We start from the raw sequence: 22313 nt of genomic DNA on the forward strand, positions 1-22313 counted from the left end.
AAGGGTATACGGTTAATTAAGCGACGTGGACAGGAGGCTGGAGGCTGGTTCTCTAGAACAGAAGACAAGGATGGATTGAAGGGCGTAGAGCGTAGTTTCCAGCTGATTTTATCGAAGGGCTGTTCTGAATCAACTAATGCTATTTTATTGTTTTACCTGTCGATTCTGGTCCCATCATTGAACAGGATACTTGTAGTCCCACTCATCTTTCAGGTATTAGTCATATAAGCTGGATTCCAGCATCGATACGTGTGAAAAGATACTTGATACATGCACAAGCATTCAAGAGCCCAGCCTAAAGAAGAGAAGTCTCTTTCATTTCAGCCAATTGAGACCACTTGTCATTCCTTTCAAGAAAGTGACACAGCTCTGTCATTTAAAGCACTGAATAACCAAACAAAGAAACGATATGATTCCAGCATCACACTGCTACTCGATTACTTCTAACTTGTTGCTACGGAAACGGGAGGAAACATGCTCCATAGATTGTAACCTGTGATGAATCTCCAAACTAGAGTTTCGCCGCAATCTCTACGCTGCATTGAATTCCGTATCCAGTATATATGTATTTCGCGTGTTATGGATATTCATGACGATAGCCATAGGTATATAACGTATAGATAGTGGAGTTGAAGATCACAGAGTGACCACCCCGGAATCCAGTCTGGAAATCACGGTTTCTTCAGGATCCTCCAAGACCCCTGCTGCCATCAATATCTTATAAGTGTGCACAATTACGGTGTGACGATCAATCTTTCTGACTCTTCCGACATCTTGGAATTCGACAGTCTTGATCCACTCTTGTGCATCTTCTTCAGTGTAGTCCAAATTGTTGAAGATATACTGGACAGCCTCTGTAGGGTTATGAGAGAAGTATGCGATACCGTCTTCGACACCGCTCAAGAAATGCTTCAGATCGTGCGCCTTCTCCTGAACGATCTCAGTTCTCGCAGTGATGACCCATGATGGCCAAGGGGTGTAGATATCCCCAATGTACTTGACTTCTTTGTTATCGTAGTATCTCTTTGTTGTGAAGTACTCCCACATGAAAGCATCGGACGCTTCCACGCCGTCCTTCTTGTTAACAGAGTCTCTCAGATTCTTGAACGTTGAAAGCACTGGGAAGCTTTCGTAGAAAGGCTGTGGGAAGCCCAGCTGCAACGCCAGAACATAAGCCATGACAAATGATCCTGAACCAATTCTACTGACACCAATCTTCTTACCCGCCAGCTCATTCTTATTAGTGATATCACTGTTGATGCCTGTGCTGACGGCCCAGCGCAACGGACTCTTAACATACGTCCCAACCAGTTTATAGTTCTCCTTACCTTGAGCAATACCTCTCACAAACGCCTCTGTCAGACCAATGGCGATATCAATCGAGTTATCCTCAAGGGATTGGATGAGATGCCCAGATCCAGATGGATAAGGGATCAGTTCAACTTCGAGACCGCGCTCTTTGAAGAACCCCTTCGACTGAGCAAAGAACAGCGGAGTGCTGAAGTGTTCTGGGATGTAACCAACTTTCAAAACCATGGCAAGCAAAGACTGGGGATCAATTGAGTTGATTGAGGCCTTTCTGAGGTGACAAGTGTAAAGTGTTAGGCAGCAAAGGAACAAAGGGACGTAAAGCATGTGCCAGCTGGTTTATATGGGTGTCCGGATGTTTTGCCCAAGGGCAAAAAAAAAACAAACCACAAAACCGGCGGTCGAACTTCTGACAACAACAACAACAACAACAACAACAACAACAACAACAACAACAACAACAACAACAACAACAACAGCTACAACAACAACAACCGCCTCTCTCCAGTGCTTTAAGAGAAGGAAGAAAAGAACAATGTCCATTGCTTTGAGGGATGGATTCCAAGGACAATCGCTTGATCGGGTATTAGAGGATGTTCTCGTGCGATTTGTGCTATTCGCCCAACCGGAAGAGCCTGAAGTAAGTGTGCCTTGTGTATAATGAGTCTTGGTCCAAGTGTTGTTTACTAATACTTCCGTGTTCAGAGGATCTTCTTTGATATTGAGCTTGCGCTATGGTTCTATCTCGACTTGATACGTACGGAGCATCCGCAGTTGCAGAACTTCAAGATCAAGGCCTTCAGCAAGAAGTTGGCTGAGCTGTACCCTTTCCTATGGGATGGTGATATCGAGGAAGGGCTGAAAAAGTTCAGCGGCTATAAGTCTTTGGTGCCTGTTCGAGGTGTTGCTCTGTTTGACAAGACTTTGACCAAGGTGCTGTTAGTTCAAGGTATAGAATCAAGATCGTGGAGTTTCCCCAGAGGTAAGATCGAGCAGGACGAAACCGACGTCCAGGCTGCTGTCAGAGAGGCTATGGAAGAGGTTGGTCTTGATGTGAAGCCCTACATCAACGAGAAGGACTTCATCGAAAGAACTGTCAAAGGGAAAAATTACAAAATCTACTTGTGTAAGAATATACCGGATGACGTTGCATATCGTCCAACTGTTCGAAACGAAATCGACGCAATCAACTGGAAAAATTTCAAAAGTTTGATGAAGGAGATTAGAAAGTCTCAAGGCAATTACTTCTTGGTTGCCATGATGATCGGACAGCTGTCTAAATGGGTTAAGAAGCAGAGAGGTGAAATTGACGAAGAATCTCTCAAATCCGAAGTTGAAGAACAACTCAAGAACATGTTGGGTATTGGCGAAGAACCTGTCAACGATCCTGGAAGGGAGTTGTTGGAAATTCTCAGAACTGCTACTGCCAAAAAGCAAATACACGACCAACAGGTACACCATGTGCCATTACCAATCACAGGGTTCCCAATCTATCCTTCATTTGGTACGCCATTCCACCCAGCAAATGTTCAACCTTTCAGTAATATGCATTTGATTGCTCCATTTGCACCACCTGTCATTCCACACCCTGGAATGATCCCTGCATATCCTTTCCCTGTGGGAAATGTTCTCATGGGACCAAGACCACCACTTCCAGCACAACAGCAGCAGCAGCAACAACAACCTCCTAACATTGCTCAGCTTCAAAGACCAAGTCTAGTCATGAGAAACGATCTAGGAAGTACAGAACTTTTGGGACTGTTAAACAAGAAAAATGAAAAGCCCACAGCGAAGAAGTCCCCATTGGCTTCACAGAATGAAACATTGTCAACTGATAGACACAAGGATAGCTTGCTGTCACTTTTGGGGAAATCAGCACCTAAAGCAGTCGAACCAAGTGCTTCAAACGCATCGAAGGAACTACTGGGATTAATAAAGAAACCAACAACCGCAGAGGTAAAATCAACACCATTACAGAAGTCCAATAGTAAGAGCAAACCAAGCAGATCGGCCACTCCACTTGGTAAACAATCCAGACCACAGAGTCCGAAACCTCAAAGGGCCAATAGCCCTAAGCCAAAGATTAAGATCTTGAAAAGAGAAGATAAGAGTACAACACCACTCAAGACTGAATCTAAGCAGTCCAATTCAAATTCAAAATCAGCTAAAACTTCATCAGCCGAAGGATCTACAACCCCTAATGCAGAATTGTTGAGGTTAATCCAACAATCTCGTGAAGCTGAGGATGACGATGCTGAATTATTCGAAGACTTTACCGATACAGAAGATGACCTAGGCATTACACCCGAAGATAAAGGCGAGGTACGTGTACCTTCACCTGAACCTATCAAGGTTCCAAGTTTCCACAAGGGGTTTGAAGAACGTGGAACAACTCCACCAAAAAAATTCAAAATCTTGAAAAGAGGAGAAGAACTTAAGGCTGTATCACCAATTCTAAATGAAGACTTGATACCTCATACAATGGCGGGAAATGAAAGTATAGCTTCTATAATCGATTTTTCTGATAGAAGCGGAGACGAAGTCGAGGCTGGCAACTCTTTCGAGGGTCCTGTTGAACTTAAAAATGATGGAGTTTCCGGTTCACAAGGAGTCACCATGAATGGAGGGTCTTCTACTAGTGATGGGACTGAAACTCAGTCTAAAAGCGATTTGAATGCAACTAATAACGGAATGGTTAAAGAGTCTGATCACACCTTGTCCTCTCCTAGCGATGAGTTGATGGGACTTTTACGCAAGGGTACTGAACCGAAACAAGGAAAAGATTCAGTAGCAAGCGCAGAGCTATTTTCCATGTTGCACAAATCACCAGAACAAAATCAAAAGAAAACCACAACTGGTGATATCGAACAACCACCAAAGGTTAATAAAGAGGCTAGTAATGAGTTAATGTCAGCACTTTTTTCAAAACCAGCTCCAGCACCAACCACACCAAATGTTATTGACCAGTACCCACAGACACAGGTGGAGCAGACCCCAAGAGAACCAGGGACACATTCATCAGGGTTGATGAGTTTACTCACTAAGACACCAAGTTCTAACTCGGCATCATCACCTGCTCCAATTCTTGCAACTACTTCATCAACTACGGAGAATCAGGATTCACAAAGCAAACACTCAAAGAACCTTTTGAATTTACTCTTCAAGAGATGATATAAGTACCTACGACGAATTCTTAAGCTTGAGTTATAAGCTAGTATTATTTTCAGCTTAATTCGAGGTTTTTTTTCTTCTTCTAAATATGTAAGTTAGATGCCATGTGTTGCAATTCAAAACACATATGGAATGAACATGTACGGAACCTCAGCCTTGTATTTGATCCAGTCATCACCGTATTTCTTCTCCAACTTAGCCTGGTCTCTAAATGCTCTATGGACCAATACGATAGTGAAGAAGATAGGGAAGAACCAAGGCAATGGAGAAGCAGTACCACAGACCAAACCCCAGATCATGGCTTGTGTCCAATCAGCTGTGTAATGTGGCTTTCTAGCGTATTTCCACCATCCATCAACAAGGAAATGGGATCCAAGCTTTGTAACCAAATACTTTGGGTTCTCAATATATTGGTAAGGCAACTGTGGGAAAGTCTTTCTGACAAGGAGATCTCCTTCCAATCTCTTTCTAAAGTAGCTCTTTTGGGAGTTGCAAGTGTCAAAGAAGTAGTACGCAATGATATAGACGGAATACAATGCAATCATGTAACTTGTGGACCAATTGTACTCACTTGGGTCATGGTAAGAGAGGTACAAAGTACAATGACAATAAGTGAATGGGACACCGGCAATGTTCCAGAAGATCAACATGAAACCGAATTTTTCGTAGGCCATATCCCAGGTTGGACAGATCAACTCCTCACCTTTGGCACATGCATTGGCATATGACCAATGAGCCAGGAGTAACAGACCCATCTGTGATGTCAAGTAACCGTATTGCTCGATCTGTCTCAAGGAGGCGCTCAAAGTGAGGAAGTAAAGGATAAACCATGGAATTCTGACTTCAAAAAACATTTTCCAGTCGAGGAGACCAAGTCTTGGGTTCAATGGTGCGCCCATGAAGAAGTCATACACGTGATACCCGGTCATACGGTGATAATCATGGGTGATGAAGAGCGTTGTGAAGTACATGGCAAAGGTGAAGACAAACCCGACAATGATGGCGGCAGTCATGATCTGGCCGAACAAGTCCAAGATCGTGTATAGTGGAAAGATTCCAGAGAAGTGCAATGCCAACGCAACAACGTTAGAGACGTAGAAGGACCACATTGCGTTACAGAAGTATGGCAATTGCTTACCTTTCAAGTGCTTCAAATGTTGACCTTTGACCCAAACACCAGGCCAGATGTAATAGAACGCAACCTGGGTAACAAAGAAAGTGAGGAAGATCCTCCAGGCCCTGCAAGATGGAACACCGTGCTCGAGAAAGATTTGCCACAAGTGTTGGAAGAATTGTGGGAAGGTCTCACCCTTGGCCGGCGTTGCAAATTGGCCGTTGTAGAACTCAGCGCTGATCCACATATACCACATCAGCAGCGGGAATCCAATCATCATACCAAGAACCCCTGGCACACCGCCGAATTCCCATTCGATGTCCTCCTTCTTCACGTATTTGCCTTCTGCAGCGTTGTCAGCCATCTTAACCGTGGTTTTATCGCTGAGTGAACTGAACCCTCGTGTTTGTTTACATCTACGGAGAAGAAGGAAGTTCATGGAAAATCACCCGTTGAGGTTTTTGTGTGCTTCGATGAAGGCTCGGAGAAACGTTGCTTGCGGACTTTACGCGTGTCCGAGGTTTCGTTTGAAGACGCGTCGTTAAACGAGCGATGAGCAGTCTGTGAGCCGGGTAAATAAGCGAAGCAAGCGTAGCAATTATTTTGTGTGGGGCCAAAAGTGTTATAATCTCTCACGGAAAAGCACCTGTTGGTGTGAGCTTGTTGAATTGGTGCCAGCTTGTACCGTTGGCCCGCTTCCAGGTTGAACGACCTGCCTAATTTAGCCTGGTGTGCTGGTATTACTTAGCGGATCTCGCTCAGTGAAGCTGAAAGCATACGGAGCTAGGACGAGTCACGTGCGCTACATGCATTTAATAGCACAACGACCAAGCACACCATCCTCACGTGTGTTAAAAAGCAATATAGCGGACTCAGTAGAGTCAATTCACAGGAGAAACTCAGCTATTTGCTTCTGATCAACGTCTCCACCAATGATGATCTCCTATTTACCCCAAGCACGCACAACTGCAGCAATATGCGCGCTGTATATTTAGCCGGCACACTCCGAAGGGGAAGAGAGCAAAAAAACGACCTCGGTCAGGATTGAACTGACGATCTCACGATTAACAGTCGTGCGCCTTAACCAACTTGGCCACGAAGTCATCTGGATATTTGGAAAATTTCTGGGATACACCCACTTTGGGAGTTTGGTGCAACGCAGAAGAGAACAGCTCTAGTTGTTTCTTAATAGACTTGAGATGCAATTGAAAGAGATGAATTGTTTAAAAAAGCAATATTTGTTACTTTAAAATATTCTTGAGAAGTGATCATGTCCTTTCTTTATCTAAAACAGGCTAAAGGTGCTCATCTATTTCTCACTGCGGGACACAGAGCTCATCTCATCACAGCAGAAAAAAATTAGAGAAAAATTTCATAGCCTTTTCGGCTTCACTTGTATTGGACATAAAAGTTTCCATTAAAGGGCTATAGGAGGAAGTGAACAATGTCAGCCACAGAAGAGGTACACGGGAAAAAGAGACAGCTTGACGAGATTGAGATTGATCTGAGTCAAACTGCGCCTTTGTCAAAGAAGCAAAAACGTTTACTGAGAAAGGGTAAATTGGACCTGACCAAATTGGAACAAGCTCAGAAGGAAGAAGCTGAAAGGCTCATAGAAAGTGCTAAAAATGAAACTGAACAACCCGAAGCCACAGCAGATGAGGAAAAAGCTGAAGGAACCGAGCAAGAAAAGAAGAAGAAAGAGAAGAAAGAGCCCAAGTTTGGTGTATGGATTGGGAACATGGCATTTGATACTGAGAAGGGAGACGTTGTGAGATTTATCGTTTCCAAGACTGCTGAATTACCAGAGTATTCCACAGAACTTTCTGATGATGAACCATGTAAGGTCACAGAGAAAGACGTGGCAAGATTCAATTTGCCAAATCAATCTGGCTCGAAGAAGATTAAAGGTTTTGCCTATGTCGACTTCAACACCAAAAACCACCAATTGGCAGTCATACAGCTAAGTGAACAACAGTTGAACGGGAGAAACTTGCTCATCAAGGATTCCAAATCATTTGCAGGTAGACCGACAAAGGAAGATGTTGAACTTTCAAAGAATCCACCGTCTAGAATTCTGTTCGTTGGTAACCTCTCCTTTGATACCACCCAAGAGATGCTCACTGACCAATTCCAGCACTGTGGTGAGATTGTAAAGATCCGTATGGCAACTTTCCAGGATACCGGTAAGTGTAAAGGGTTTGCATTTATCGATTTCAAAGATGAAGAAGGTCCAACAAAGGCCCTAAAGGACAAATCCTGCAGAAAACTGCTGAGTAGAACTTTGAGAATGGAATACGGTGAAGACAGATCCAAGAGAACTCCTAACCATATAAGTAAGGACAAGAATGGCTCTGATGACCGCAATAATGTTTCTCGCGGCGAGGAGCCTTCATCTGCACCTCCTCCAGCTCATCTCAAGACACACACTGAGAGACCAATCAGGGAGAGAAAGGTCAGTGACCAGAAGCAAACAAAGAGAAGAAGTGCTCACTCCAGGGCAGACAAGCCTGACCATAGACAGAAATCAAGTATTGCCCTCGCTACTGCACAGAGAGGAAGCGCAGCAATCGTCAAATCAACCGGTAAGAAGACAACCTTTGATTGAACACATCCACGTACTTGCACAATCCGGGACATTGAAGACTGATCTATCAACTTACCAGCGCACCATGTACGGTGCACATAAAGACAGAACAAGCTTGCATATATATTGACCGCATGCTTGTTATGTAACTAATCTATATCATCTTCGTATACAACTTCCAGCGTTGCCCTGTCCTCGTAGTAGTAACTGGGCCAAGATAAATGTTCTAGACTCTGGGACTAGACTTAGAGTTTTAGTCCAACGGTCCAGATCGCCATCTGCACGCGTACATTTAGTACCGCCACAGCAGCCTCCTTTTGGGGGGAGAGACGTTTTTAGAAGCGGTTACCACGGTTACAACGAAGAAAAGACCGTGGACACATCCTCACACCATCCTATTTCTGTGCAATTCTTCTATGCAGGAAAACCCAAAGTCATAAAAATAGATCAAGGACTAAGACAAAAGATGGCTTCTTCGTTGAAATGGACCTAAAGCTGTAAAGCTGTAAAGAACCAAAAACGCAAAAAAAAAATCCTAAAAAAAAATCAACCAGTTGCCCTGCCCACAAACATTTCATCGTTACAACTATTGCCCCTTGTTTTCTGGTTCACACTCAGCAAAGGGAACCGTCACTCTTCATCAAGGTGCCATAGCAGAGAGAAGCGGAAGAAAAAGTTAACCTCACGATCGTTTATCAAACAGCTTGTTGTGTTTTTTTCGTCTGGACTTAACGCGTTTGACACTTGTGTTTTTTTGCCAGGGTTTTCAGCTTTTTGTTTCTTTTTTGTTTACTTGTGTGTTTCACCTGTTTCATTATTTACGGTGGTGCTACCGTTATTGGAAGGTCCACAGAGCACACACTTTACCACACACATAGAGAAGGAACACAGTTGTACGCGATATGTCTCACCGTAACAGTACCTCTGTTTCAACGGGTGCTTTTGGTTCCACCGTGACCACGTCTGTCGACTGGGGAGAGCTGGAGAGCTCGTTGACATCATCAACATCCTTCCTGTCGTCATCCACTTTCTACTCCAGTAATAATGAGAGTGTGATATCAACCACTTCAGAGTATGGTTTTGCTGAAGCGGTAGGGTCGACAACGCCAGAGAGCCAGATATCGTCATCCATCGGCCAGTCAGCTGCACAGTCAACGGGTTCAATCAGTGAAGCTTTAATGTCAAGTTCCAGTGCAGGTGTAAGTTCTTCAGTTCTATCCAGCTCATCGCCGTCGATTTCGTGGTCCTCGCTGAATATGAGCTTCAACTCCACGTACGGTTCCCATTTGACTGGCTTTGCAGCTTCAACCGCAACTGGAACTTCCGCGTTAGAGTCTAGTTCGAGCCACAGCTCAAGTTCAAGGACAAGCCAGACTACAAGAACTGGAGGGAGAACTACTCGCAGTTTATCGTCTTCATCCTCATCGGTCTCATCTTCAGACGAGCCTTCCCCAGACATGACCACTTCTTCCACCATCTCACCTACGGAGGAAACATCAACAACCATTTACTATTCACAAGAGTACTACATCACAGATTCAGAAACGACATTCACAACGTTTATACCCACAATGACAGTCGTTGATGCAACGTCTACACCTACACAGACCAAAGCCACGATAACCACAGACCTCGCATTCTTGGAGAATGCTAATCTATACAGTGCTAGCCACTCAAACTCTTCAACTGATAGTACGAACCGAGGAGGTATTATTGGAGGTGCCATTGGCGGTGTTGCTGGATTCATCATCGCCATTGTTCTGCTGTGGTTATGGCGTCGCCATAATACCCGCAAACGGGGAGAGAAGAAGGGATTTTCTCACTCGATAACCTCTACAAGACGGTATGACGAAGAGATGTTCAAAGAAAAGAATGACTCAGGAGACAACTCCAAGCTTTCGATGAGCGGGTTATTCTCCTGGCTAAAGAGAACTCACTCGAACACTTCGACTCACTCGTCAGTATCAACAAACCCCTCTTCAGCTGGATTGGACGGTCTAAGATCATCAATATTACAAGAACAGGAACTCCAACAGCTGAACCGTTATGCACAGCCATACGGACAACTATCTTCACAGCAGAGAGAAAGAGTTCAAGGATATGAAACCATGAGAAGAATTCATACAGTTGAGGAAGATGAGGAGTCACCAGTGGAATCACCAGTTGCCTATAGCAAGAAACATTCACAGACTTACAAGTCATCAAGATTACAAAACCCAAGGTTGTTAATCCAACAGCAGGAGAATCCATTTGAAGAGACGAGGAGAAGACCACCACCACCACCTCCTCCTCCAGCAGCCAGAAAATCTACTGCTACAATGGCGATGCTTGACCACCATCGTTCTGGAAGTGCAAGTCGACATTCAAGTGCATCACAGGATTCGAGCGTACTGAGTGATTCAGGAGACAGCGATGACAGTTTACTTGCAGAGAACGATGGAAACGCAGGTTCTAGTGCACAGAGAGGATTCTTTGTAGAGATTGTTTAAATTACAAGATACGTTTGAAACAAAAGACACATTGTTTCAACCTTCTCCAAGTTTGTCAACCTAGAATTTACCATAACATTTCCACCTGTACCATATCCTATATCCCCTATGAAGTTACTGGGAAACACACACTGGCCTATATCCCAGTGTGTATCATCAGTCCCAGTCTTAGATGCTAAGATGAAGCTGGCTCGCCTCCATAACCAACATCTGTTCCTTGTACTTTTCCGCCTCCTCAGAAGACGATATGTACTTCCAGCCCAGATACTCATGGCACTGTACGCATCGAACATCCTTCACAAGGTACGTGCCAGTTCTCAGCCTGCGCTTCTCGATAGAGCCTTCGTCCAAGTTTACTGCCCTCGACACCAACAGCCCTTGCCCTGTTATCCCCGTAAACGAATCTGACACAATCTGACAGGATTGGAAGATGTGAGCATGGCAGTTCTCACACATATAGACAGAGTTTCCCTTCGTACGCTTGAGCTGTTGTTGATAGTATAGCCCCATACTTGCAAAATCCCCACTCAGGTTCAAATGCTCCGCCGCCTTATATTTGCTTGATAGAGATGTGTCAAAAGGGAGAAAGCGGAATGTTATGTACCATAGAAGGAGGATCAACATCCCGGTTGTGTGTGTCATTAACCGTGAGCTGCGGGTTGGGTCGTGCGAGAAACGACACATAGGCATCCCTGCCACATCTATAGGGACAATTGCGGTGGAAAATGATGACATGGCATCCACACACCACAATCCACACCCTAAACCACACAAGTGATAGTAACTCGAGATTGAAACATGTTTAGGAACTGTGTTAGACCACTGGTGTCAGCTAGACGTGCAACCCTTACACAGCCGGCGAGATTCTATGCTGCAAGTACACATGGGCGTGTTTTGATCAGGGCCAGACAGCTCATAAAGGAGCAGACCGAGTACCGGCAACTCCCTGACGACTCTCAGTACATCGAGAAGTTCTACAATGAGCTAAGTACCTTCCACGATGAATTGAAAGGTAACACGGGGATACCGCAGAGCTCCTTTTCAGAGTTCGAGGACAACCCCAACGCGCTGATTGCCACACTGGAGGACTTCATACAGGACAAGATCCTATCCGTGTACGGGGGTCGAGTGGATTCCGGCGCAAAGGTTGTCATCCAACGGTATGGCGAGTTCCTCCACAACGTGAAGACCACCCTGATACTGAACGGTGGCCATCCTTTCATATTTGACGTTCTGATCCAGAACAAGCAGTTGTTTGATGGGTTTGATAAAGGACGCGGGTAATCGGGGTGTTCGCAGCGTAGTTTCGCCTGGCACGCGCTATTAGATGTTGCTGTATTAAACGAGGGGGACAGGTTTCTTTTCTTTCTTTCTTCCATCAAGCACAAGATGCACTGGTTTGTAACTAGGCACTTCATATAACTATCCAACTGTTCCCGTAGTTTTCTTTTCTCTCCTGCCATAGATCTCCATCTGTTAACAAGGCGCCAATAATGTCCTCCACACTAGAACAGTATGATATGCCCGACATTGACAGCGTTACATCTAACGTTGGCCGCACGGAGACTGCTGATGATTTGAGAAGAGAGCTCACACGGGCAACCACAAGAGACGTCAACACCCCAGAGAACGCCAGGGCCTTCCCAGAGGAGTACACCGTGGAGACAGAAACCGGGCTGGTCAAGACGCAAACCGTCAGGGAGGCCAAAGGGTCTCAGTACAGAGGCGGGCTGGACCCAAAGAAGGTCAACAAGGCCATAGAGAAGAACAGACGGGCACTACAAGGCGGAGGCGGCTTTTGGAGTAAGCTGAAGAGAAAGATCGGCATGTGAAGCCTGTATGGATGTATATATTTCATATAGAAAGTGCAGCTTTGGAAACCATTTAATCGTTAATGAATAATCGCCCTGGAAATGTGTCAACTGTATCACCATAGCACGGGCGGTGTGCGTTAGGCAGTGCTGAGCAATCAGCACAAACCAAGCCATTCCGCCTTCATCACGTGCTCAAACTCGGTCAGATCCTTCACTTCCAATCATCAAACGTAGTTGTTTAGAGCCGGCAACAGCACTGCCAGCGCCCCCGAGCCCATTGTTCGAGGTAGAACGAAGTAACGGCGCGCGCTCCCTGTCCCCCTCCCCCCCATCAAAACTCCGTGAGCCAAGGTCCCGCTAATTTGTTCTAAACCCCACACAGGCCCCGGTTACAACAGGCTCAAACTGACTGCCCACACGGGTGCACTTTGCGAGTGGAGTACTCTAATTTCTTCTGCTTACTCTTAGATGATGCTGATCTTGAAGCTGTGAGCCATAGACAATGTGTATACTGCTTATAACCAACGCGCATCCTCAGTTCCCCTTCATACTGTGTTCCAATAGGGACGAGTTTTTAGCCAGGCCTACGCACACAGCGCACCAGCATGTGTACAACGGCATGGCGGTCTTCTCGCCTCAGGACCTTGCTCGTGTGGATCACGGCACATGGATAGCGTTGAATCCACAAACCGGCCAGCTGGCCGTTCTGGTGAATTACAGAGAGGGCCCTAAGCTCACGGTCAACCCTGTGTCTAGAGGAGTTCTTCCTTTGGAGTACGTGACCAGTTTGAAGAGGTCGAGGTGTGGGTTCTTGAACGAGCTGAGGGCAAAGTTCGGCAGCGACGTACTTGAGGATATTGGCGGGTTTAGCCTGATGTTTGGTACGATAGGCGGGTCGTTTGACGTTGTGAGTAACAAGACAGCTGATGATTTCAAGGTGTTCGTGGAGCCTGGCGAAGTTCATGGCTTGAGCAATTCCAAGTTTGACCAGCCATGGGAGAAAGTTAACATTGGAGAGCACAAGTTACGAGAGGTGTTGGACATGGGGATAACGAACAAGGACGAGCTGGTTGAAGAACTGTTCAAAGTGTTAAGTCTTGATACGATGAGAAACATCACCAACGATTACGAGGCAAACTACCGCAACATTGAAAACAGCATTTTCATCCCTCCTCTACTTGTGAGGGACTACACCAGAGGGAACGTACTGGCTGGGAAGTACTACGGGACGAGAACCCAAACCGTCATATTGCAGGATTTGAAAGGCTCAATAACCTATATTGAAAGGAATCTCCACTCCAGCGATGATCTCGAAGAAAAGCCACAACAACGCTCATTTGAATTCACAATCCCAAACGTTACGAAGTCCTATTTCCACTAATCACAAGAGGAGCTCTAGCTTCCCAATAGTGACTCGTGCAAACTCCATACTCTTTGAAACGCAGAAACTATGCGTGTATTCCTCTGTCATCAATACATCAACATCTATGCCCTCTGTCTCCGTGAACATCTGCACCAATCTATCGCGTGTAGAGTCCTTGATCCAGTGATCTCCCTCAGTGAACACACACCATATATCTCCACTTGTCTGCACAAACCACTGCGATTGGTATCCCCAAAGGTCACGGATCGTACCCATCTCCTCTGTTGCCAACCCCAGAGCCTGCCTTATGAACCCAGGGCTTGTCACCAACAGATTGGTACACTGGATACTGTCCTCATTCCCATCTTTAAGGACGGTATGTAGTAGGGAGGTCATCCATCTAGTTGGAATGTACTGTGTCAAATACCCGAGGTAGCCAACGCCATGGGCAAAGGAGGTGAGATTGGACACCACAGGACTCAGCTTTGAGCCCTTTGCACTCTGGTTGATCTCCACAATCGTGGGCATCAGCAACCCGTGGAATCTCCAGTCCAACTGCGGCAGTCTCTCAACGCATCGTTGCAGTACATAGCAGCCCACAGAGTGTCCCATGATGAACACCGGCCTACCGGTGTACTTCTCTAATAACGACACCTTATGTTCTATCTGGTCATCAAGTGTAAACACCTCGTCCACAGGACCGTCCAGCGAACTGAACCCGCAATGCGATATGCCCAGGATCTCCAATTCTGGGAACCTACTGTGGATTGCCTGTAGATAAACGGTATAGTAGTTGATGAACCCGGGATTCCCAGGCAGGAAAACAAGCAATGGGCTCCTCGAGTTCGAATTGAGACCCGGTGTAAAGTGTAACACCGTAGCCGCCACGTCTCTTCCCTTAACAGTAGACACAACCTGCTTTAACGACATATCCTCCCCGTCCAATTTTACTGGCGGTCCACCTGCGCTCAGAGCGCCTAGGCGGAGAGAGAGAGGCTTCAGCGGTAGCGAAATACGGTAATTGGACAGAGCCTCCGTTGAGAGAGAGGAGCGCGGCAGAGAAATAGAAGGAGAAAAAAACTTCGAACCCCCTTAACAAAACAACACAATCAGCTTACAACAGAGGGTCATCTTCTACACAACAACCAAGCAATGTCTGACTACCCAGTGTATTTCCGTGAGCCTATCCGTGTAAGTGGATTTTGTATTTGAGAGCAACGGTTCAGGCCAAGTACTAACGACGCTTGCGTAGTGGTGCCGTTACCATGCACACAACCGTCCACACATCTTCTTCTCCGTGGCCATTGGTGTTGCTGGTCCTATTCTTGCTCTAACGCTGACTCCGTTGAGACGCAAGTTCTTGTTTGAGGACCACGAGCCTGTTCCATTCTCATATCCTCTGCCAAACAGAGCTAGAGATGCAACGTTGAAAGGGTACGACGACTGAAGGAGAGAGTTTTCCCTAGTAGTATACACACATATTTATTCACTCGGCCCCTTTTTTGTTTATCATTGCACTTCTCAATTATTTATTCTATTTATTACATTGAACATACCTTCTATTTTTATACAAGTATGTGTATTTTGTATTTACAGGGTTGTTTCTAAAACTGATGCGAGTGTTTTCTGCGTGAACGAAGATCACCACTTGTAATGGCCCTCGAGCTTGAATCTCAGCTTTTCGTTTGGCAACTGTGAGATGGCCTTCTTCTTCAACTCCTTCTGTTCCTTTTCCCATGCCAATCTCTTTTGTGTCTGTGGGGTCTTGAGAACGGCCCTCACATGGATATATGGGTGGTGAATGATACCCGTTCTACCTCTTCCCTTTGGATCAACCCTCTTTCTCCACATTCCATCGGAACCACACCAGATCTGTGAGATGTACAGCTCCTTAGCGTCAAGACCAAGCTGATGGGCTTCTTCGACACCTTCTTGCAGTAGTTTGGAAACTTCCTTACCAATCTTCTTCGAGTGGAACTGACCTTGTGTGATGGCCTCGTTGACGTTCATGCCAGACACAAATCTCAAAAAGATGGTGGCCTTCTTCCAAGAGGACTTCAATCTGAAAGACTTCAGATACATAGAAGGCTCCAAGGCCTCCAGCTCTCTAGCAGAGAGTTTCAGCTTGTACTTCTCTCCAGTTGTCAGCGTTACCGGCTCGTTGTTCTTGAAGAATCCATTCTGCTTGACATTGGCCTCGTAAATCTGCTGCTTGAGCGGAGTCAAAAGCTTCGCAACGGCGCTCTTTGGCGTATGGCCTATGAACTCCTGCAGCTTTGTATCGTTGTTCAGAGTCACCTTACTAACATCAAACTCCTCATCAGCATTACCCATGCTCTGCAGGGAATCAGAGAAGTCACGCTTGGATCTGTTGTTCTCCGGTTGTACTTCTGTTACATCGCCAAAGATCGAAGACGACTTCTCCTGTAATACAGCGCTGGAAGAGCTGAACGGACGCGCACCGAAAACGCTTCTCTTCAACAGAGCTAAAGGTCTAAATCTCACACTCATTATCCAGCTCTCTCTACCGCCCTTTGTTGTTTACAACACTTCTCCTCTTCTTTTGTGGTTCTTCCTGAACATCGTCGAAGGTTTTTTTTTCTGCCGCCGGTTGTGAGACTCGGTGTCATTTATGCCCTCGGAATTCATTGTTATTGTTGTTTTGTGTGTGGTTTTTGTGTTCGTCCTGGTGGCGACAATTTTCAACGCTTCTGACAACCAAAACAAAACACAGATAAAGGAATACGATCCAACACCAACATCAAGAATCACGAGGAGGGCGCTTGAGTTACCAACACACGGCGGCACGTATTATTCACTTCTAAGGTATACACAGAGAGAAAGCGGAACAAATACATACAGCATGGCCACAAGTACTGCTGCTCCTTATTTGGCGCTATTGGGGGAACAGGATTCAGAGCTCAAGAAGTATGCGCTCCAGGGAATCAACGGCGTTGTTGATGAGTTCTGGTCCGAGGTGGCGAACGACATTCTAACGATCGAGGAGATCTACGAGGATGAGTCTTTTACGGAGCGTAAGCTGGCGGCGTTGATTGCATCGAAGGTTTACTACAACTTGGGGGATTTCGAAACCTCTGTGAAGTTTGCCCTCGTTGCTGGTGAAGAGTTCAACATCAACGAGGACTCCCAATTCGTTGAAACCATAACGTCAAAGGCAATTGATCAGTACATTGCGCTGAAAAGACGTGAATTCGAGAGCGAATCTGTGGAGATTCCACAGCAGTTGGAGAACATTTTTGAAGCAATGCTTGCAAAGGCTACAAAAGCCCATGATTTGAAACTCGTTGTCGGTATTGCACTTGATGCCTACAGACTGGACATTGTTGAGAAAGTCATCAACAGTGAGCTGAGCAATGAAGACAGCGTCCTGGCTCTCATTGGGTATGCATTGAACATTGCAACGTCTATTATCGACAGCACAACTTTCAGAACCCAAATCTTGAATTCACTGGTAAAGATCCTCACCGGGTTGAAATCTCCAGATTTTTTCATTGTGTCCAAGATCATTGTGAACTTGAATGACGATAAACTCGCCACCCACTTGTTTACAAATCTTCTGGAATCTAAAGATACGAATTCGAGACTCATTGCATACCAAGTTGCATTTGATTTAGTTAATTCTGCCTCCCAGGAGCTACTTGATAAGGCCATTGTCGCTTTGGAGAAATTCAACAAGGATGGTGAAGATATTGTTATTTCAAAGATAACCAAGATCCTTTCTGGTATTCCAACTTGTGACTTCGATATTACATTCTTGCACAAGAATAATAACACAGACATTCAAATCTTGAACAAAGCGAAGGAATCTCTCGACGGAAGAAATTCCATCTTCCACTCGGCAATTACATTTGAAAATGCCTTTTTGCATGCTGGAACTACAGACGATTCATGGATTAGATCCAACTTGGAATGGTTGGGAAAGGCTACAAACTGGTCAAAGTTCAGTGCAACCGCGGCATTGGGTGTTATTCACAAGGGTAACTTGTCCTTGGGAAGAAAAATCTTACAACCGTACTTGCCAGGAAGTTCCGGTTCCAATTTCACAAAGGGTGGTTCCTTGTATGCTCTTGGGTTGATCTTTGCTGGCCACGGTAGAGAAACTATTGAGTACTTGAGAAAACACATTGTAGAAAATGGTTCATCCGCAGGCACTGAGGATGTAGACCTGCTCTTGCACGGTGCTGCATTGGGTGTTGGTGTTGCTGGTATGGGATCAGGTAATGAAGAGATTTACGAAGAGTTAAAAGTTGTATTGTACTCAGATTCAGCAACTTCCGGAGAAGCTGCTGCTATGGGTATGGGTCTTGTGATGCTGGGATCTGGAAATGAGGCTGCTCAAGAGGACATGTTGGCTTATGCTGAAGAAACACAACACGAAAACATTATTCGTGGTTTAGCCGTGGGTCTTGCCTTGTTAAACTATGGCCGCGAGGAGAAAGCAGATGATATCATCAACAAGTTGTTGGAACACCAAGATCCAATATTGCGTTTTGGTGGTGCCTACAACATTGCGTTAGCATATGCTGGTACCGGTAACAACAAAGCTATTAAGAAGTTACTTCATGTCGCAGTTTCAGATTCTAACGACAATGTTAGAAGAGCATCCGTTATTGCATTAGGTTTTGTTCTTATCCGTGATTATCAAACTGTTCCAAGAATCGTTGAATTACTCTCGGAATCCCATAATCCTCATGTGCGTTACGGTACTGCAATGGCGTTGGGTATCTCATGCGCCGGCCGTGGATTACCACAAGCTGTTGAGGTTTTGATGCCATTGACCAAGGATCCAGTTGATTTTGTTCGTCAAGGTGCCCTTATTGCTTTGGCCATGATATTAATTCAACAAAATGAGAAGAGCTACCCTAAAGTCAAAGAAGTTCGTGAGCTCTATGCGTCAATGGTTGGTAGTAAAACACAAGATGCGTTGGCAAAGTTCGGCGCTGCTCTCTCACAAGGAATAATAGATGCGGGCGGTCGTAACGTTACAATTCAGTTAGAGAACAGTGCCACCGGTACCTTGAACACCAAAGCTATTGTTGGATTGGCCGTTTTCACACAGTTTTGGTATTGGTTCCCATACACACACTTTTTATCGTTGGCCTTCACACCAACTTCTATAATTGGTGTTCGAGAAGATTTAAAGATTCCAGAGTTTGAAATTCAATGTCATGCAAAGAATTACTTCTTTGATTACCCTCCAAAGATTAAGGAGGAGAAGGGCCTTGTATATGAGAAGGTTGAATCCGCTGTTCTCTCCACCACTGCAAAGGCTAAGGCCAGAGCTAAGAAATCCAATAAGGACAAGGATGATGAGATGGACATTGATGAGAAACCAAAAGCAGATGAAAAACCAAAGGAGGAGGAGAAGACGGAAGAAGAGGAGGAAGATACCACCATCAAGTACTGCAAGACACCGTACAAGCTCAACAATGCTACCAGGGTTTTACCAACACAACTGAAATACATTTCTTTCAGCAAGGATGCAAGATTTGTGCCTGTGCGTAAATTCAGAGGCAACGGAGGTGTTGTTGTGTTGGTGGATAGAACCCCAGAGGAACCAGTCAAAGTCATCAAAACTGTTCGACAACTAAACAACAAGGATGCTCCATTACCAAAGCCATTCAAGTTGGAACCGACAGAGGCTGATGAGTAAAACCGTTGAATCAATCAAATAACCGACAAAATCAAAGTAAAACCAATGCTACTAGTTAGACTGAACTTCTACAAATTGTAAATTCTATAAAAGTATTCCGTTGATATTAGAAGCGTATGTGTTGAAACGCTTACAAGTATAGAGTGTAGGAAAAGAAAGTAAAAAAAGAGGAACCAGTCATCACTTCATTAGGTGGCCCAATAAACCCTTGGGAGTTGTCATGTTAAAGACAACATTATTTTTCTGTTTTCTAAGATGGTTGTGCTGTGAGAGAGTGTCGTCTCCAATGACTTAGTACAAGATTCTGATGGCGATCTTGAATGGAGTGTTACTCAACTCATCGTGCAAGGACTTGATGTCACCAGCAGAGACACCAGAGACGTCTGCAATCATGTAAGCGATATCACCTTGGGAATCAGAGTATTGTTTCTCAATGTTGTAATCTGCGAGAATGTTGTTGACAGTCTTCAACACACCTGGAACGTTTTGATGGATGTAAAGAACACGAGCAACGTTTTCCTCGTCCAAATCAAGGGCTCTAAGGGAAACCTCTGGGAAGTTAACAGCACCTACAGAAGCACCTTCGTTGATGTACTTGGTCAAAGCGGTACCAACCTCGATACCGATGGCGGACTGTGCCTCCTCTGTGGAACCACCAATGTGTGGAGTGAGGATCAAGTTACGCAGAGAAACCAACTCGGAGGTCCAGTCGTTCAATTCGTCGGCAAAGAGGCCGGCACCGTTCTTAGCTGGCTCGTGTGGGTAAACATCCAAAGCAGCACCTGCGATCTTACCGGACTTCATGGCAGAGATCAAAGATGGGATGTCAATGACGGTACCTCTTGAGGCGTTGATAACGTAGGAGCCATCCTTCATAGCGGCGAACTGTGGAGCAGACAACAAGTTCTTGGTCTCTGGGGTGGCTGGCACGTGACAAGTCACGAAATCAGCCTTTGACAGGAGTTCGTTCAAAGTGGACACTTGCTTAGAGTTACCCAAGGACATGATCATAACGATATCGTAGTAGATAACGTTCATACCCAAGGCCTCGGCAAGGACGGACAACTGGGAACCAATGTGACCGTAACCGATGATACCCAAGGTCTTACCTCTCACTTCCCAACACTTGGCGCTGACCTTGTTCCAAGTACCGGTGTGAAGCTCGATGGATCTGTCTCCCAATTGTCTAGCCAAGGAGATGATCTCTGCAATCACCAACTCAGCGACAGATCTGGAGTTCGAGAAAGGAGAGTTGAAGACGGCAATACCTCTGGAAGCAGCGTACTCCAAATCAACTTGGTTGGTACCGATACAGAAACAACCGATGACAACCAAGTTCTTTGCAGCTGCCAGGACCTTTTCAGTCAGCTTGGTCTTTGATCTGATACCAACTGCGTGGACAGATTGGATCTTCTCAATGAGCTCCTCCTCTGGCAGGGAAGTCTTGTAAAAGTCAACCTGGTAGCCTTGTTCCGTGAAGATGTCAATGGCAGTCTGGTTGACGTTTTCGAGAAGAAGAATCTTCATGTCACCTGCTGAGAAAGGCTTCAAAGGCTTGGTGTGCTTGGACACCGAAAGTGCCCTTGAGCGGAACTGGTTCTGCAGAAAGGATTGTGAAGGGGAGGTGGAAACAGCACCTGGGGAACCAGACACCGTGGCCCTGTTGAAGGCATCCTGGAGATCGTTGATTTGCTGTGGAGAAGCCATTGGCAATGCTGTGTAGATGTGATTAATTCCAATTGCTTTTACAGTTGACAGAGCAGAGTGCAAAGTTTTCCAAGTGGTTATGACGCACCGTTTAAATACTTTCCGCCTGGATTTTTTTTTGTGGCCCTGCTATATAAATTGGCTTAATTTAAACACATTGGCATCGACTCATCGCAGCCTGCGGATCATTTTTTCGTCTTTATTCCTCCAATTACACCGGTTCCTGGACATTTCTCGCCCATAAGTTCTGCCCTTCACGAAACCCACACGGGCAGAGCGAGAAAAATTTTCAGTGTTCCATGATCAAATCACGTGCGATTGTGCGAATTACTCGTTAGACCACGTTGTACTGTTTTCAGTGGGCAGTGTATGAGTTTTTTTCAGGCCAATTTCGGGGTTTGGATGTGGTTGTTGTTGCAGCGACTGTGGGAGGTGAGTTGTGATGCGATTCATGGGGCGTAGGCTGGGAACATAGCTGGTAAGAGGATACGTGTACATGGTTTTTTTTTTTTTGCGAGAGGGAGGTTCCATTGTGTGGGGCATTCCTTTTTATGTCAGTGCTTGAAGGATAAGAAGTGATATCATCGATATGGTTGTCACAATTCCCGAGTCAGAGGAGGGCATGTGGCCCGTGTGTGGTTTTTTGTTGGCCGCACGCCCGGGGCGGCTGGAGGTGGCTCGTGCGGTGGCGGGTGGGAGTTTTTGAGAGTGTTGGGTGCCGGGGTGTTTGGGTGTTTTGCGGGACCGAGTCACAGGCTTTTGTTCTCTTTCGACTCTGGCGCGTTGCACAACCGAGAGGATTGCAAGTGTCTTATGTGCGGGACAAGGACGCGTTGTATCGTGGGGCAAGAGAGAGGCGCTTCAAGCCGTTGGGGATAGTGGATTGGTTACACGTCAGCGGGTGATCCACCGGATCGACAATATACAAGCGGCGGGAAACTGCTGGACACGCTGAACCACGCGCGTATCTCACGGTGTATGTAACCTGTGGAACTATAGCGTGGAGCAGTTGACTCAGAGAGAGGTGCCCTTGGCCCTACGCCATGGACCGTCAAGCCTCTCCAGAGATGAACAATGCCACGCACC

At 45.7% G+C, this 22313-nt stretch overlaps 14 protein-coding genes and 1 non-coding gene across 15 annotated transcripts; 8 read left to right on the forward strand and 7 right to left on the reverse strand.

Moving 5' to 3' along the window:
• Positions 1 to 547: 547 nt before the first annotated feature.
• CYBJADRAFT_166907 (substrate-binding domain-containing protein) lies at positions 548 to 1584 on the reverse strand. Its single transcript, XM_020214683.1, has one exon. It carries the CDS (start codon positions 1534 to 1536, stop codon positions 637 to 639), a length of 900 nt encoding a protein of 299 aa, XP_020071231.1. The 5' UTR covers positions 1537 to 1584; the 3' UTR covers positions 548 to 636.
• A 212-nt stretch (positions 1585 to 1796) lies between these two features.
• On the forward strand, positions 1797 to 4834 carry DCP2 (decapping enzyme complex catalytic subunit). The gene is made up of 2 exons (XM_020214684.1): positions 1797 to 1948; positions 2014 to 4834. The coding sequence occupies exons 1-2, from the start codon at positions 1844 to 1846 to the stop codon at positions 4477 to 4479; spliced, it is 2571 nt and encodes an 856-aa protein (XP_020071232.1). The 5' UTR covers positions 1797 to 1843; the 3' UTR covers positions 4480 to 4834.
• Positions 4538 to 6063, reverse strand: ERG4 (delta(24(24(1)))-sterol reductase). The gene has a single exon (XM_020217880.1). The coding sequence runs from the start codon at positions 6030 to 6032 to the stop codon at positions 4596 to 4598; it is 1437 nt and encodes a 478-aa protein (XP_020071233.1). The 5' UTR covers positions 6033 to 6063; the 3' UTR covers positions 4538 to 4595.
• Positions 6064 to 6622: 559 nt separating this feature from the next.
• CYBJADRAFT_t75 lies at positions 6623 to 6696 on the reverse strand. The gene has a single exon. It is a non-coding gene; the product is annotated as a tRNA-Asn (tRNA).
• A 303-nt stretch (positions 6697 to 6999) lies between these two features.
• Positions 7000 to 8382, forward strand: NOP13 (Nop13p). The gene is made up of 2 exons (XM_020213310.1): positions 7000 to 7212; positions 7282 to 8382. Exons 1-2 carry the CDS (start codon positions 7038 to 7040, stop codon positions 8199 to 8201), a joined length of 1095 nt encoding a protein of 364 aa, XP_020071234.1. The 5' UTR covers positions 7000 to 7037; the 3' UTR covers positions 8202 to 8382.
• A 289-nt stretch (positions 8383 to 8671) lies between these two features.
• CYBJADRAFT_70401 (uncharacterized protein) lies at positions 8672 to 10803 on the forward strand. Its single transcript, XM_020217881.1, has one exon. The coding sequence runs from the start codon at positions 9083 to 9085 to the stop codon at positions 10667 to 10669; it is 1587 nt and encodes a 528-aa protein (XP_020071235.1). The 5' UTR covers positions 8672 to 9082; the 3' UTR covers positions 10670 to 10803.
• Positions 10804 to 10837: 34 nt separating this feature from the next.
• Positions 10838 to 11179, reverse strand: CYBJADRAFT_126262 (yippee-like protein; the record flags this gene model as incomplete). The annotated part of the gene is made up of 1 exon (XM_020212636.1): positions 10838 to 11179. The coding sequence occupies one exon, from the start codon at positions 11177 to 11179 to the stop codon at positions 10838 to 10840; it is 342 nt and encodes a 113-aa protein (XP_020071236.1).
• Positions 11180 to 11599: 420 nt separating this feature from the next.
• FMP23 (Fmp23p) lies at positions 11600 to 11941 on the forward strand (the record flags this gene model as incomplete). The annotated part of the gene is made up of 1 exon (XM_020212137.1): positions 11600 to 11941. A coding segment is annotated over one exon (342 nt), but the record flags the coding sequence as incomplete, so codon positions are not given.
• Positions 11942 to 12162: 221 nt separating this feature from the next.
• CYBJADRAFT_161648 (uncharacterized protein) lies at positions 12163 to 12501 on the forward strand (the record flags this gene model as incomplete). Its single annotated transcript, XM_020213626.1, has 1 exon — positions 12163 to 12501. The coding sequence occupies one exon, from the start codon at positions 12163 to 12165 to the stop codon at positions 12499 to 12501; it is 339 nt and encodes a 112-aa protein (XP_020071238.1).
• Positions 12502 to 12871: 370 nt separating this feature from the next.
• CYBJADRAFT_166911 (uncharacterized protein) lies at positions 12872 to 14271 on the forward strand. The gene has a single exon (XM_020214685.1). The coding sequence runs from the start codon at positions 12986 to 12988 to the stop codon at positions 13862 to 13864; it is 879 nt and encodes a 292-aa protein (XP_020071239.1). The 5' UTR covers positions 12872 to 12985; the 3' UTR covers positions 13865 to 14271.
• Positions 13901 to 14695, reverse strand: CYBJADRAFT_116573 (bifunctional triacylglycerol lipase/ester hydrolase; the record flags this gene model as incomplete). Its single annotated transcript, XM_020212210.1, has 1 exon — positions 13901 to 14695. A coding segment is annotated over one exon (795 nt), but the record flags the coding sequence as incomplete, so codon positions are not given.
• Positions 14696 to 14998: 303 nt separating this feature from the next.
• Positions 14999 to 15293, forward strand: CYBJADRAFT_172188 (NADH-ubiquinone oxidoreductase 9.5 kDa subunit.5kD; the record flags this gene model as incomplete). Its single annotated transcript, XM_020216300.1, has 2 exons — positions 14999 to 15037; positions 15099 to 15293. The coding sequence occupies 2 exons, from the start codon at positions 14999 to 15001 to the stop codon at positions 15291 to 15293; spliced, it is 234 nt and encodes a 77-aa protein (XP_020071241.1).
• MRPL22 (mitochondrial 54S ribosomal protein uL22m) lies at positions 15143 to 16422 on the reverse strand. Its single transcript, XM_020214686.1, has one exon. The coding sequence runs from the start codon at positions 16355 to 16357 to the stop codon at positions 15488 to 15490; it is 870 nt and encodes a 289-aa protein (XP_020071242.1). The 5' UTR covers positions 16358 to 16422; the 3' UTR covers positions 15143 to 15487.
• Positions 16423 to 16583: 161 nt separating this feature from the next.
• Positions 16584 to 19624, forward strand: RPN2 (proteasome regulatory particle base subunit RPN2). Its single transcript, XM_020214687.1, has one exon. It carries the CDS (start codon positions 16710 to 16712, stop codon positions 19518 to 19520), a length of 2811 nt encoding a protein of 936 aa, XP_020071243.1. The 5' UTR covers positions 16584 to 16709; the 3' UTR covers positions 19521 to 19624.
• A 187-nt stretch (positions 19625 to 19811) lies between these two features.
• On the reverse strand, positions 19812 to 21227 carry CYBJADRAFT_161652 (3-phosphoglycerate dehydrogenase; the record flags this gene model as incomplete). The annotated part of the gene is made up of 1 exon (XM_020213627.1): positions 19812 to 21227. One exon carries the CDS (start codon positions 21225 to 21227, stop codon positions 19812 to 19814), a length of 1416 nt encoding a protein of 471 aa, XP_020071244.1.
• Between the last annotated feature and the right edge of the window lie 1086 nt (positions 21228 to 22313).

This window comes from Cyberlindnera jadinii (assembly GCF_001661405.1).
Source record: "Cyberlindnera jadinii NRRL Y-1542 unplaced genomic scaffold CYBJAscaffold_4, whole genome shotgun sequence".
NCBI lineage: Eukaryota > Fungi > Ascomycota > Saccharomycetes > Phaffomycetales > Wickerhamomycetaceae > Williopsis > Williopsis jadinii.